Raw genomic sequence first — 14,574 nt, 5'->3', positions numbered from 1 at the left:
AATACAAAAATTAGCTGGGCGTGGTGGCGTGTGCCTGTAGTCCCAGCTACTCAGGAGGCTGAGGTAGGAGAAGTACCTGAACCCAGGAGACGGAGGTTGCAGTGAGCCAAGATCGCGCCATTGCACTCCAGCCAGGGCAATAAGAAGAAAACTCCGTCTCAAAAATAAATACATAAATACATAAATTATCTGTTTCCAACGTAACTGGCATCCTGTTTTGTTTTTAAGAGACAGGGTCTTGTTATGTTGCCCAGGCTGGAGTGCAGTGGCTGTTCACAGGCCCAATCATGGCATACCACAGCCTCAAACTCTCAGCCTCAAGCAATCCTCCTGCCCCAGTCTCCAGAGTAGCTGGGATTGCAGGTATACGCCACTATTCCCAGCTGGCATCCTTCATTTTTATTTGCTAAACCTGGTAGTTCTAAGAGTGACACATGCCTGCCTGGTGTCAGTGCCTCATGAAAGCACAGGGAGGCAGGAGGAGAAACCTAGGATATGTTCAGCCTGCCTCTGGGCACAGTCTGTCCTGGAGAAGGAAAGGTCCCCGAGGACAGGAGCTAGACCTGGTGAGCCTGCTGACTTGGGGCAGACATGTCCACAGTGCCACGTGCAGATGAGACTCCACAGAGGCTCTGGCTGGCAGGGCTCTCACAGATCAGGACAGATAGTGAGCTACAGATTCCATGTTAAGCCTCTTCACTTCCATTCCCACTGCCCTGGGTCAGGGACTTAAGACCTTTTCCTAAACTGACTTCCCTCTTTCTGGCCTTTCTCTGTCCAGATGACACTGCATAGTGCTCAACCCTCTTCCTAGAGCCCGGATTTAACTCTTACTATTATTATTATTTTTTTGAGACGGAGTCTCGCACTGTTGCCTAGGCTAGAGTGCAGTGGCGCAATCTCAGCTCACTGCAATCTCTGCCTCCCAGGTTCAAGCAAGTCTCCTACCTCAGCCTCCCTAGTAGCTGGGATTACAGGCACCCGCCACCACGCCCAGCTAATGTTTTCTATTTTTAGTAAAGACAGGGTTTCACCATGTTGGCCAGGCTGGTCTCGAACTCCTGACCTTGTGATTCGCCCGCCTTGGCCTCCCAAAGTGCTGGGATTACAGGCGTGAGCCACCGCGCCCAGCCCAAAATTTAACTCTTGCTTTTTTTTTTTGAGACAGTCTCCCTCTGTCGCCCAGGCTAGAGTGCAGTGGTGCGATCTTGGCTCACTCACCGCAACCTCTGCCTCCCAGGTTCAAGCAATTCTCCTGCCTCAGCCTCCCGAGTAGCTGAGACTACAGGTGCATGCTACCACGCCTGGCTAATTTTTTTTTTTGTATTTTTAGTAGAGACGGGGTTTCACCATGTTAGCCAGATGGTCTTGATCCCCTGACCTTGCGATCCGCCCACCTCGGCCTCCCAAAGTGCCGGGATTACAGGCATGAGCCCCTGTGCCCAGCCAGCAAACTCTTCTTGTAAAGGACCAGATGGTAAATATTTTAGACTTTAGATTTCTTTTTTTTTTTTTTTTTGAGACGGAGTCTCGCTTTTTTGCCCAGGATAGAGTGAAGTGGTGTGATCTCAGCTCACTGCAATCTCTGCCCCTGGGGTTCAAGCGCCTCAGTCTCCCAAAGTGCTAGGATTACAGGCGTGAGCCACCACGCCCAGCGGACTTTAGATTTCTTTTTGAGGGGATAACAATTTGCAAAGTTGGGGGATCCCTTTCATCAAAATGGATTACAAATGTTCATCGTTAATTCTGATTCTACAATACATACATATATATTATATATATATACACACACACACACACACACATATAAATTTTTCTTTTTATAAGGCAGGGGCTCGCTCTGTTGCCCAGGCTGGAGTGCAGCGGCTCAAGCAGGGCTCACTGCAGCCTTAACCTCCTGAGCTCAAGTGATCCTCCCACCTCAGCCTCTGGAGTAGCTGGACTATAGGCGCGTGCCCCCATGCCCAGCTAAATTTTTTTGATTTTTAGTACAGATAAGATCTCGCTATGTTACCCAGGCTGGTCATGAACTCCTGAGCTCAAGTAATCCTCCCCTGCTTTGACCTCTCGAAGTGCTGGGATTACAGGTGTGAGCCACCACACCTGGCCTGTAATGAGATTTTTATGTATTTCATCTTTGAAAATGTCTTTTCACATACATAGGTATTGCTAAATGTTGATAACATTCCACAAGCATGTGGGCTTGTTTTTTTTTTTTTTTTTTTTTTTTTGAGACAGTCTCACTCTGTCACCCAGGCTGGAGTGCAGTGGCGCAATAGCTCACTGCAGCCTCAACCTCCTGGGCTCAGGCAATCCTCCCACCTCAGCCTCCCAGGTAGCTGGGACCACAGCCACCATGCCCAGCTAATTTTTGTATTTTTTGTAGAGATGGGGTTTCACTGTGTTGCCAAGGCTCAAGCATATAATTATTATTTTTTTTTTTTTGAGATGGAGTCTTGCTCTATGCCCAGGCTGGAGTGCAGTGGCGCAATCTCGGCTCACTGCAAGCTCTGCCTCCTGAGTTCACGGCATTCTCCTGCCTCAGCCTCCCGAGTAGCTGGGATTACAGGCGCCTGCCACCATGCCCGGCTAATTTTTTGTATTGTTAGTAGAGACGGGGTTTCACTGTGGTCTCGATCTCCTGACCTCGTGATCCGCCTGCCTTAGCCTCCCAAAGTGCTGGGATTACAGGCGTGAGCCACTGCGCCCGGCCAAGCATATAGTTTTTATTTAGGATATCCATCTCTTAGACGACAATTGTAGAATTCTACTAATTTTTTTTTTTTTTTTTTTTTTTTGAGACAGAGTCTCGCTCTGTTGACCAGGCTGGAGTGCGGTGGCGCAATCTCGGCTCACTGCAACCTCTGCTTCCCAGGTTCAAGCGATTCTTCCTGCCTCAGCCTCCAGAGTAGCTGGGATTACAGGTGCCTGTGACCACACCTGGCTAATTTTTGTATTTTTTAGTAGAGACAGTGTTTCACCATATTTGCCCAGGCTGGTCTTGAACTCCTGACCTCAGGTGATCCGCCTGCCTCAACCTCCCAATGTGCTGGGATTACAGGCATGAGCCACCACGCCTGGCCAGAATTCTATTAATCTTAATACTTCTCTTTTAATCTCTTCCAGTTGAAGATTTGGCGTGAACTCAGTTGCGCAGATTAATGGATTTTTTATTTTTATTTTTTAGATGGAGTCTCACTCTGTCGCCCAGGCAGGAGTGCAGCAGCGTGATCTCAGCTCACTGCAACCTCTGTCTCCCACACTCAAGTGATTCTCCTGCCTCAGCCTCCTGAGTAGCTGGGATTACAGGCATGCACTACCACACCCGGCTAATTTTTGTACTTTTTGGTAGAGATAGGGTTTCCCCATCTTGGCCAGGCTGGTCTTGAACTCCTGACCTCAAGTGATCTACCTACCTTGGCCTCCCAAAGTTCTGGGATTATAGGCATAAGCCACCACGCCCACCCAGTGGATTTCAAATTAGAGAAATGTCCTTTGTGTTCACATTGAGATGCAAAATCCCTGATAGAACTATAGCCTGCATTTGGAACATGTGTGTAGGAATGGAGAGCTTGCCTTTGTTTTCACTTTTGCCAGCACAGGAAGTATACAAGGCAGTTTAACAGGACATAATGATTTAAACATTTGCTGTCATCAACATGACTTCCCTGAAGCATAGGGTTTGCATAAGCACTGTTTTACTTTGGAGTTTTAGGTTGAATTCATTAACAAACATTACCTAGTCTGCAGCAAAAGCTAATTTCCAAAGCCATTCAGCATTCAATAGTGGTTGGGAGCGATTCTCCTCATTCAGAAAATTTTCAATCTCAGCCCTGAGCTCAAAAAGTTGAAAGAAAACTACCACTGCTAAGCCATCAAACTACTGCACAGCAGGGCACATCAGAATATTCAGCTTCTATTTCTGACAAAAACTTATGGAATTGATGATGATTCACAAAACCAAGTAAAATTACTGATGCTAAGAGTTCAATAACACATGATAAATTAAGATATTTTCTGCAAAGTACCTGCTGATGAATAACACAATGAATAAACCACCTTACATTTTCACAAGTTTTGTAAATTTGTCCAATTATTCTTCTGCTGTACACATATTTTTACCACCACCAGCTGTAAAAGATACTAGCAGATTACACTTTAGGTTGTACTGAATTAGTGTTTTCTTAGCTGTGGACTCACCAACAGCCAGGAAAAACCACATGAAATCGGCCTTCCTTTTGATGGTGTCTGGCTCTGTCACCAGGCTGAAATGCAGTGGCGTGATCTAGGCTCACTGCAACCTCCACCTCCCGGGTTCAAGTGATTCTCCTGCCTCAGGCTCCCAAGTAGCTGGGACTACAGGTGCCTGTCACCATGCCCAGCTAAATTTTTTTGTATTTTTTAGTAGAGACGGGGTTTCACCGTGTTAGGAGATCGATGGTCTTGATCTCCTGACCTCATGATGTGCCCGCCTTGGCCTCCCAAAGTGCTGGGATTACAGGTGTGAGCCACCGCGTCCAGCCTGTAATTTTTGTATTTTTAGTAGAGACGAGGTTTCACCATGTTGGCCAGGGTGGTCTTAATCTCCTGACCTCGTGATCCGCCCACCTTGGCCTCTCAAAGTGCTGGGATTACAAGTGTGGGCCATGGTGCCCGGCCTTCTTTTTTAATTGACTACTGACATTGCTCCTAATGTCCTCAACATTTTGAGACACTGTTCCTGCTGAAAAGCTAACACTCTCAAACAAAAATGTGTTTTCTCTGGACACACTTCTCCAGCTGCTGCAATCAAACACAATTTAATTAACTCAACATCAGTAAATGGCTTTCCTTGCCTAGCTAACAAATGAGCCACTCAGAAACCTGCTTCAGTTGTAGCCTGCAACTGAAACTACAAAAATGTGTTTTAATTCATGTGAAGAAATTCTGCTGTAAGGAAATATTCCTAGCTGCATGCAGTGGCTCATCCCCGTAATCCCAGCAACACAGGAGGCGGAGGTGGGAGGATCAATTGAGCCTAGGAGTTTGAGGGCAACATAGCAAGACCCCATCACTAAAACAGTTTTAAAACATTTTTTAAAAAAACTAAGCCAGGCATGCACCTGTAGTCCCAGCTACTTGGGAGGCTGAAGTGAAAGGATCACTAAACCCAAGAGTTTGAGGTTGCAGTGAGCTACGGTTGCACCACTGCATGCCAGCCTGGGTGACAGAACGAGACCCTGTCTCAAAAAAAAAAAAAAAAAAAAAAAAGACATCTGTGCTGAAAAAATCCATCAGCATTATCAGACCAAGCACTTATCACAAGATTCCCAGAAAAGCAAGCAATGGTCAGAAAAAAATTTTTAGGTCAGGCGCAGTGGCTCACTCCTGTAATCCCAGCCCTTTGGGAGGCCAAGGCGGGCAAATCACTTAGGGTCAGGAGTTTGACGCCAGCCTGGCCAACATGGAGAATCCCATCTCTACTAAAAATACAAAAAATTACCCAGGCATGGTGGGTCACACCTATAATCCCAACTACTTGGGTGGCTGAGGCACGAGAATTACTTGAACCAGGGAAGTTGAGGTTGCAAAGAGCTGAGCGCACCACTGTACTCCAGCCTGGGCAACAGAGCAAGACTCTGTCTCCAAAAAAAAAAAAAGGCTGGGGGGAGCCGGGTGCAGTGGCTCACGCCTGTAATCCCAACACTTTGCGAGGCTGAGACGGGTGGATCACAAGGTCAGGAGTTCAAGACCAACCTGGCCAATATGGTGAAACCCCGTCTCTACTAAAAATACAAATTAGCCAGGTGTGGTGGCGGGCACCTGTAGTCCCAGCTACTCAGGAGGCTGAGGCAGGAGAATCGCTTGAGCCCGGGAGGTGGAGGCTGCAATGAGCAGAGATCATGCCACTTCACTCCAGCCTGGGCGACAGAGTGATCTCAAAAAAAAAAAGGAAAAATAAGTTTTAAAGGAATATTTCCTTCTTTATTTAAATAAAGAGACAGGGTCTCACTCTGTCACCAGGCTGGAGTACAGTAGTGTAATCACAGCTCATTGCAATCTTGACTCCTGGGCTCAAGGTGTCCTCCTGCCCCGGTCTCCCAAAGTGCTGGGATTACAAGCATAAGCCACCATGCCCAGTCACAGCTATCTTTATTGTTGGGTGCTTTGCCACCAAATGTGTTAACAAATAATCCACATGCCACCGAGCCTTAAAATACTTGAAGTGCATTTTTCTCTTCCTCTCTTCTTTTGACATAAGAGGTATGCACTGGTGATGAAGAACATATAAAACATGGTATGCTGGCTGGGTGCAGTGGCTCACATCTGTAATCCCAGCACTTTGGGAGGTCGAGGTGGGCGGATCATGAGGTCAGGAGATCGAGACCATCCTGGCTAACATGGTGAAACCCCGTCTCTACTAAAAATACAAAATATTAGCCAGGCGTGGTGGCTGGCACCTGTAGTCCCAGCTACTCAGGAGGCTGAGGCAGGAGAATGGTATGAACCCGGGAGACGGAGCTTGCAGTGAGCCCAGATCATGCCACTGCATTCCAGCCTGGGCGACAGAGCGACACTCCGTCTCAAAAAAAACAAAAAATGTGGTATGCTGATACGTGCAGCAATGAGAAGCAATGAGCATCACATATAGTCAGTCTCCTGTTGTAACTACTTGAGTCTGTAGTTGAAGTGCACAAGCAGCCAAGACAACAGAGAAACGAATGAGTGCAGGTTCAAAGGAAGCGTTATTTTATTTATTTTTTATTTTTTGAGACAGAGTCTCGCTCTGTCACCCAGGCTGGAGTGCAGTGGCGCGATCTCGGCTCACTGCAAGCTCTGCCTCCTGGGTTCATGCCATTCTCCTGCCTCAGCCTCCCGAGTAGCTGGGATTACAGGCGCCCGCCACCATGCCCGGCTAATTTTTTTATTTTTAGTAGAGGCGGGGTTTCACTTTATTAGCCAGGATGGTCTCAATCTCCTGACCTCATGATCCGCCCGCCTCGGCCTCCCAAAGTGCTGGGATTACAGGCATGAGCCACCGCGCCCAGCCCAAAGGAAGCTTTATTTAGGGACTCTTTGAAATTCATATAATCGTCACATCAAGAAATATCTTTTCAACCATTGAAAAAATGTGAAGGGAGGGCACAGTGGCTCATGCCTGTAATCCCAGCACTCTGAGAGGCCAAGGCGGGTGGATCGCTTGAGCTCAGGAGTTGGAGACCAGCCTGGGCAATATGGCAAAACGCTGTCTCTACCAAAAAAATACAAGAATTAGCCGGGTGTGGTGGTGCACACCTATAGTCCCAGCTACTCAGGAGGCTGAGGCAGGAGGATTCTTTGAGCCTGGGAGGTCGAGGCTGCAGTGAGCCAAGATCGTGCCACTGCACTCCAGCCAGGAGGATAGACTGAGACCTGTCTCAAAAGAAAGTGAAAACAATTCTTACCTTGTGGGCCTTAAAAAAGCAGGCAGCAGGCTGGATTTGGCATGCAAGCCGGTTTGCTGACCTCTGCTCTACACTTGGGTTTTTTTGTCTTTTTTTCCCCCTTTTTGTGGAGAAAGGGGGCTCGCTGTATTGCCTGAGCAGGTCTCGAACTCCTGGGCTCTAGTTATCCTCTGGCCTCTGCTCCCTAAGTGCTGGGATTACAGGTGACCTCTGCGCTAAACAGTTGGTATGCCCCATCACATCACACCCTCACATCTCCATACTTTTGATCATGTTGTCCCCTGGGTCTAGATCACCCTGAGGGTTCCCTGGCCCTGCCTGCCCCCGCTTCTATGTTCCTACTGCACTATGTGAATACTGCTGGTCAGCCACCACAGTGGATTCTGACTGTTTTGTACACTGCCACATCGATCATCTTTGTACCCCTGCACAGAGCTGACCCACAGCAGGTGCTTGAGATGTGGGAAGTGAAAAGAAAAGCAAAAAGCACCCCAAGTGGTAGAAGCCTGGTACAAAAGCAGCTCTGCACGAACCCAGCAAAACACAGAGGAGCAACTCCAACCTCCGACTTAGATACATCTCCTGGCAATTAACTCAGTAAGCTCTCTCTTCCACATCACGTATGCTCAGCTTTGTTCCTCACCTGAACACTAAAATTGAGATCTTCCGCCTCACACAAAGAGTCGGTTGCTGGCATCTGGCTCTTTTGTCATTGGTGCTGGGAATGTGCAGAGACCATTACAGATTAACTTTTTTGATAAAGGGTCTCATTCTGTCACCCAGGCTGGAGTGCAGTGGTGCAATTACAGGTCACTGCAGCCTCCCAGGCTCAAGCAATCCTCCCACCTCAGCCTCCCGAGTAGCTGGGACTACAGGCACCTGCCACCCCACCCAGCTAATTTTTGTATTTTTTTGTAGAGATGAGGTTTCGCCATGTTGCCCAGGCTGCTCTCAAACTCCTGACCTCCAGCAACCCTCTTTTTTTTGTTGTTTTTGAGATGGAGTCTCGCACTGTCGCCCAGGCTGGAGTCCAGTGGCCCGATCTCGGCTCACTGCCAGCTCCGCCTCCTGGGTTTGCACCATTCTCCTGCCTCAGCCTCTGAGTAGCTGGGACTACAGGCGCCCGCCACCACGCCTGGCTAATTTTTTTGTATTTTTAGTAGAGACAGGGTTTCACTGTGTTAGCCAGGATGGTCTCGTTCTCCTGACCTCATGATCCGCCTGCCTCAGCCTCCCAAAGCGCTGGGATTACGGGCGTGAGCCACCGTGCCCAGCAAGCAACCCTCTTTACTCTCTCAAAGTGCTGGAATTACAGGTATGAGCCACCATGCACAGCCACTACAGATTAATTCCTGTTTCTATTTCCTCCAACAACCAATGGGTATCATGATGACTACTGGCAAAAGCTGGGTATCGGCCAGGCATGGTGGCTCATGCCTGTAATCCCAGCACTTTCGGAGGCCAAGGCAGGTGGATCACCTGAGGCCAGGAGTTCGAGATCAGCCTGGTCAACATGGCAAAACCCCATCTCTACTAAAAATACAAAAATTAACCGTGGTTTGGTGTAGTGGCGCATGCCTATAATCCCAGCACTTTGGGAGGCCAAGGTGGGTAGATCACCTGAGGTCAGAAGTTCAAGACCAGCCTGGCCAACAGGGCAAAACCTCGTCTCTATTAAAAATACAAAAATTAGGCCAGGCGTGGTGGCTCATGCCTGTAATCCCAACACTTTGGGAGGCTGAGGTGGGGGGATCACCTGAGGTCAGTTCGAGACCACCCTGGCCAACATGGCGAAACCCCGTCTCTACTAAAAAATACAAAAATTAGCTGGGTGTGGTGGCACACACCTGTAATCCCAGCTACTCGGGAGGCTGAGGCAGGAGAATCGCTTGAACCCAGGAGGCGGAGATTGCAGTGAGCCGAGATCGCGCCATTGCACTCCAGCCTGGGTGACAAGAGCAAGACTCTGTCTTAAAAAAAAAAAAAAAAGAGCTGTGGTCAATCTTTTTGTGGAGTGCATGTCTGCATGAATGTCCACCCTGTATGTTTTGTTTGTTTATAATCTGATTTGGACAAACCTACAGATTTGAGTACAGAGACATATAGGCAAGACAATGATGGCCTCTAGACAACTAAGACAAGCCAACAGAAAGAGATGGCGCTGCAACACCAGATTTGCTCAGGACTTCATGAATCCCAGAACATGCAGTGAACAGCAAGATGTAAGCCCAACAAAAGGGACAAGAGATTGAGCCGGTGGAATAACTCACTCTGGATGCCCCTCAGCCTTGGGTAATGGGCCATGAGTTTTCAAGATGGAGCGGCCAGTGAGGAAACACCTGTTCCTGCAGCTCCTGCTGCTCTCCTGGCCACTTAGTGTCACTACTCATGACCCTCACACAGCAGCTGGCAAAGACAGGGCAATCTGACAGATCTGCCCATATCCCTAATAAGCTACTAATGCTCATTTTATTACAGCCAGTCTTATAAAAATTGAATTTCATCTTTTTCAACAAGTATAGGCCAGGTGTGGTAGCTCATGCCTGTAATCCCAGCACTTCGGACAGCCAAGGCGGGCGGATCGCCTGAGGTCAGGAGTTCGAGACCAGCCTAGCCAACATGGCGAAACCCCGTCTCTACTAAAAATACAAAAATTACCTGGGTATGGTGGCACATGCCTGTAGTCCCAGCTGCTTGGGAGGCTGAGGCAGACAACTGCTTGAGCCTGGGAGGCAGAGGTTGTAGTGAGCCGAGATTGCGCCATCGCACTCCAGCCTGGGGGACAGAGTGAAACTCCATCTCAAAAACAAAAACAAAAACAAAAAACAAATATATACAAGCTTTAACATGAATATAGGATCTTTTTAAAAAGCAAGACATAGTCCTAATCTTAAACATTCTTTATTGAAATCTAACCACAATATGATAGGATTCTGCAACTAGCACTAAAGGAAAAGAAAAACAAAAAGCCAAAAAACCTGTCATTTTTGAAGATTATTTGTAGTATCCAAAGGCTCAAATGATGCTTGTCTATAATCTCCTGCTTTCCATGTTAACCCTGCTAGCTACTTCTTTCCTTCCCCCACATATAACTCCTAAAAAGAAATGTAGTCACTGAGATCATAATTCACGGCTTATCAAAGGTTCTTTAAGTTTAAGAATAAAGTATGTTTTACCCTCAAAGAGAATATTGTAAGAGCATATGAGCCATAGGTTAAAATTCTAAATTATTTATCCAAGTATGTATATGTTTGTTACAAGCTGCTAAAAATCTTTCCTTATTTTTGCAAATCTGATAGGTAAACTATTATCAGTTCTACATTCCATATTTATAAGGATATACATACACATTCTGATACCAAACATGACCCAGAAACCATACAACTTTGTAACAGTAACCACATTGGTGGGAGTTACTAAAAATGGCTTTTAGTTTAGGCTGGGTGTGGTGTCTCAGGCCCAGCAATTTGGGGAGCAGAGGCAGGACGACTGCTTGAGGCCAGAAGTTCCAGACCAGCCTGGCAACACTGTATGACCCTGACTTCACAAAACAAATTTAAAAATAAAAAATTAGTCGGGTGTGGTGGTAAACACCTGCAGTCCCAGCTACTCAGGAGGCTGAAGTGAGAGGATCATTTGAGCCCAGGAGTTCAAGGCTGCAGTGAGCTATGATTACGTCACTGCACTCTAGCCTGGGTGACACAGTAAGACCGTATCTCAAAAAAAAAAAAAAAAAAAAAAGCTTTAAATATTTGGATGGATCTGACACACTACACAGCTATAGAGATGTGGCTTCCAAATCTTCTAAAGTGATCCTGATTTAGAATATTCTCTCTGGCAGAAAAAGCAAGCTCAGGGAGTATTATTCAGGCAAATAAAATAAGTGTCTAGTGAATTTATAAGTGTGACTGAACCTTTAAGGGAGTCTTTGATCCCACACTGGCCTTTAGTCAGAGTAAATACAATATGATCTTATGGCCACTATGAAGCTCCTAGATGCGATGAAACTCCCTACCGCACCTGGGCACACACGCCCGTGCACACACACACAGCAACCCACAGTTCAAGTGCTATGGGCACTCAAGCAAGTCAGTGTTTTACAGTGGGGGAGCCAATCACTGGCAATTATTTCAGCCCACTTTTCACTGGGGCTCACTGGAACTTTCTGACACCTGTGAGCTGTCCTGGCCCCAAGAACTAACAAGAGCCAGGAAGGGTGTGCAATTAGTCCTGTATGTCCATGGTCCCTTCTTTCTATAACTGTCCCCTTGCCCTGTGGGGCCTAGAGCTGGTGAAACTGAGGAAGATTCATATAAGGGTCACTCACGTCACTGATGTTAGAGAATATTCGAGAGTACTAAAAACCCCCGTTCATCCTCCCCCAAATTATATAATACCTTGACTTTATTCAAAGTTTTTCTGGCCAGGCATGGTGGCTCACACCTGTAATCTCAGCACTTTTGAGAGGTCAAGACGGGCAGATCACTTGAGGTCAGGAGTATGAGACCAGCCTGGCCAACATAGTGAAACCCCGTCTCTACTAAAAATACAAAAATTAGCCAGGTGTGGTGGCGCGTGCCTGTAATCTCAGCTACTCAGGAGGCTGAGGCACTACAATTGCTTGAACCTGGGAGGTGGAGGTTGCAGTGAGCAGAGACCACACCACTGCACTCCAGCCTGGACAACAGAGCGAGACCCTGTCTCGAAAACCAAAAACAACAACAACAACAATAACAACAACAAAAAACCCACAAAGTTTTTCTGTACATAGCTAACCTGAAAAAGCTAGCCTGGAAAACCTCCAGTTTTATGACCCTTTAGTAATATGTTTAAACTAACATGTTCTTTGTACATTGTTTTCTGTACAACAACGTATTTGGCCCTAAACTGCATGGGTCAGTTTAGAACACACATCCATCATGTAAGATACAAGCAGTATGATGGAGGCGCTACAAAGACTGGAGAATGAAATAAGAATTCAAGTGGACGTGGAAGAGAGAACTGTTCTCTGAAGATGCTGCTGCCCCGTGCGTGCCCTAGGAACTGAAGGATCTATTTTAGTGTGGATGCAACTAAAGAAGGCATTCAATCAGGGCTGTTGAAGCAAGGAGCAATGCAACTGAAAGCAGTGACTAGGGCCCTGTTCAAATAATGGCGGAGAACAGTACCTACGCTGTGCTAAGTGCCAAGCACTGTTTTAAGCGCTTTACATGTATGAACTCATTTATTTCACCCTTATAACAACCCCATGAGACAGGTGATATTCCTATTCTCAGGAAACTGATACACAAAGAGGTAAGTCACTTGCCTAAGATCTCACAGCTAGAAACTGACAGAGCTGGGCCTCAAATCCAGGGGGTGTGACCCTGGAGTCAGTACTCTTAACTACCATGCTGACTATTAACTAAGCTTTTTTTTTTTTTTTTGAGACGGAGTTTCACTCTTGTTGCCCAGGTTGGAGTGCAATGGAGTGATCTCGGCTCACTGCAACCTCCGCCTCCTGGGTCCTAGTGATTCTCCTGCCTCAGCCTCCCTAGTAGCTGGGATTACAGGTGCCCGCCACCACACCCAGCTAGTTTTTTGTATTTTTAGTAGAGACGGGGTTTCACTATGTTGGCCAGGCTGGTCTCGAACTCCTGACCTCAGGCAATCCACCCGCCTCAGCCTCCCAAAATGCTGGGATTACAGGCGTGAGCCTGTAACATTTCTTAACTGAGCTAAAGGAAAAACAAGAGTAGTAGCAAATAAGCCTCAGTGACTCTCTGAAAGCTGTTTAGAATATGTCGGAGAGTTTCGGACAGGCCATAACTACAATACCATAAAATAAGTTGCTGAAATAAAAACAGAAATGTTCACTTTAGCATGCTCTACTGGATATTTAATATACATTTTTGTATTCATTATAAAGCACTCTTACTTCAATAGTAAAACAGAGGTTACTTTGTTTTTAATCAGGAAATACAAGTACCAGTCTCTAATTTATATTATATTTAGATGGTCTGATTCACACAAATCCTGAAGTGACAGGTCACCAGATGCCTGGCACCTCTTAACAGTAAAAGTGACATCAGAAACATGTAGTAATGTTCTTACCAAAATTAATAAATGCTTAGATATAAGAACGACTACTTAAAACTTCTAAGTCACAAAACACCATGCTAAAGGTTTTTATCAACCTCTTCTTTACAGAACATAACTACTTCTCTTATGTGGGGGTAGACCTGTGAATAGGCCAAAATTTCATAGGAAGGTGGGACATGGACCTTCCCCCTCCTTATTAAAAGTCATTTTGTCAGGACTTATGGTGGCTATATGGTGTTTCAAATGCTAACAGGAAACAAATGAGTCAACTTATGCACATGAAAAGCAAACTGTGAATAAAGAATAAGGAAGGGGAGGAAACAGTTCAATAAGTTCAGATACGACTTGATGATACTGTCACAGGCTGTCACAGGCCTCAGTATCTTCTTTATGTCCTAAAGAAATTGAGCCACCAACAGGAAAAAAGGTCACCTCACAGAGAATGCTGTGAGATTTTTAAGTTGCTAGACTCCTTTCCATCTTCTCCTTCTCCTCAGCTCTTGATACTGCTGTCAAATTCTACACACTGGCAAAGAAAAAAGGGGTGAAAGTTGAGGGATTTTATAGAGAAATAATAAAAAGTTTGTTGTGATTACTTGAACTAATATAGTATAGCCACTGATATCATTTTAAATGCCTAAAACACATGGCCTGTCCTTAAAGAAATGCCCATGTAAACCTTAAAACACTCACGATACCTGAAGAATGGACTCTATTACATTTTAGCAAGACAGCAAACTTCTCTTCCACCTCCCACCCACCCCAGGAAGTAGACATGATTCATCTTATGAAGGCATTGGTAAAAGTCTGCTTGTTCCCTGGAATGGCTATCAAGTTGGAGACAAGGTAAAGTATAATTACCAGCACCTAAGAGTCTCAAACTTGTTTTCTGAATACGTATTTCTTATCTCAAAACATCTCCACAGACTTATAACATGGCGGCATTCAACTAGAATAGATACACAGGGCCTAAGCCACTGAGAAAGCTGGGAAAAGGGCACCAAGGAGCTCTGTGCAAACCACAGGCTTTCCCACACTGAACCACTGCTGCTGAGCCTTGGCAATAGGC

General features: G+C 46.2%; 1 protein-coding gene across 6 annotated transcripts in view; it reads right to left on the bottom strand.

Moving 5' to 3' along the window:
• Positions 1 to 14,574, bottom strand: part of UNK (unk zinc finger) — a 40,830-nt gene that overhangs the window by 18,169 nt on the left and 8,087 nt on the right. For 3 of the 6 annotated variants that reach the window (XM_063599409.1, XM_063599411.1, XM_063599410.1), the window contains one exon: positions 10,083 to 14,031. The exons of the other annotated variants lie outside the window; for them this stretch is intronic. In XM_063599409.1, coding sequence (XP_063455479.1) covers positions 10,083 to 10,273 — 191 coding nt within the window. In that variant the 5' untranslated portion in view covers positions 10,274 to 14,031. The remainder of the gene's footprint in view (positions 1 to 10,082; positions 14,032 to 14,574) is intronic. 6 annotated transcript variants of the gene reach the window in all.

This window comes from Pan paniscus, chromosome 19 (genome assembly GCF_029289425.2).
Source record: "Pan paniscus chromosome 19, NHGRI_mPanPan1-v2.0_pri, whole genome shotgun sequence".
Lineage (NCBI taxonomy): Eukaryota > Metazoa > Chordata > Mammalia > Primates > Hominidae > Pan > Pan paniscus.
The sequence above is the reverse complement of the archived record's forward strand: the minus strand, read 5'-3'. Positions and strand labels throughout refer to the sequence as shown.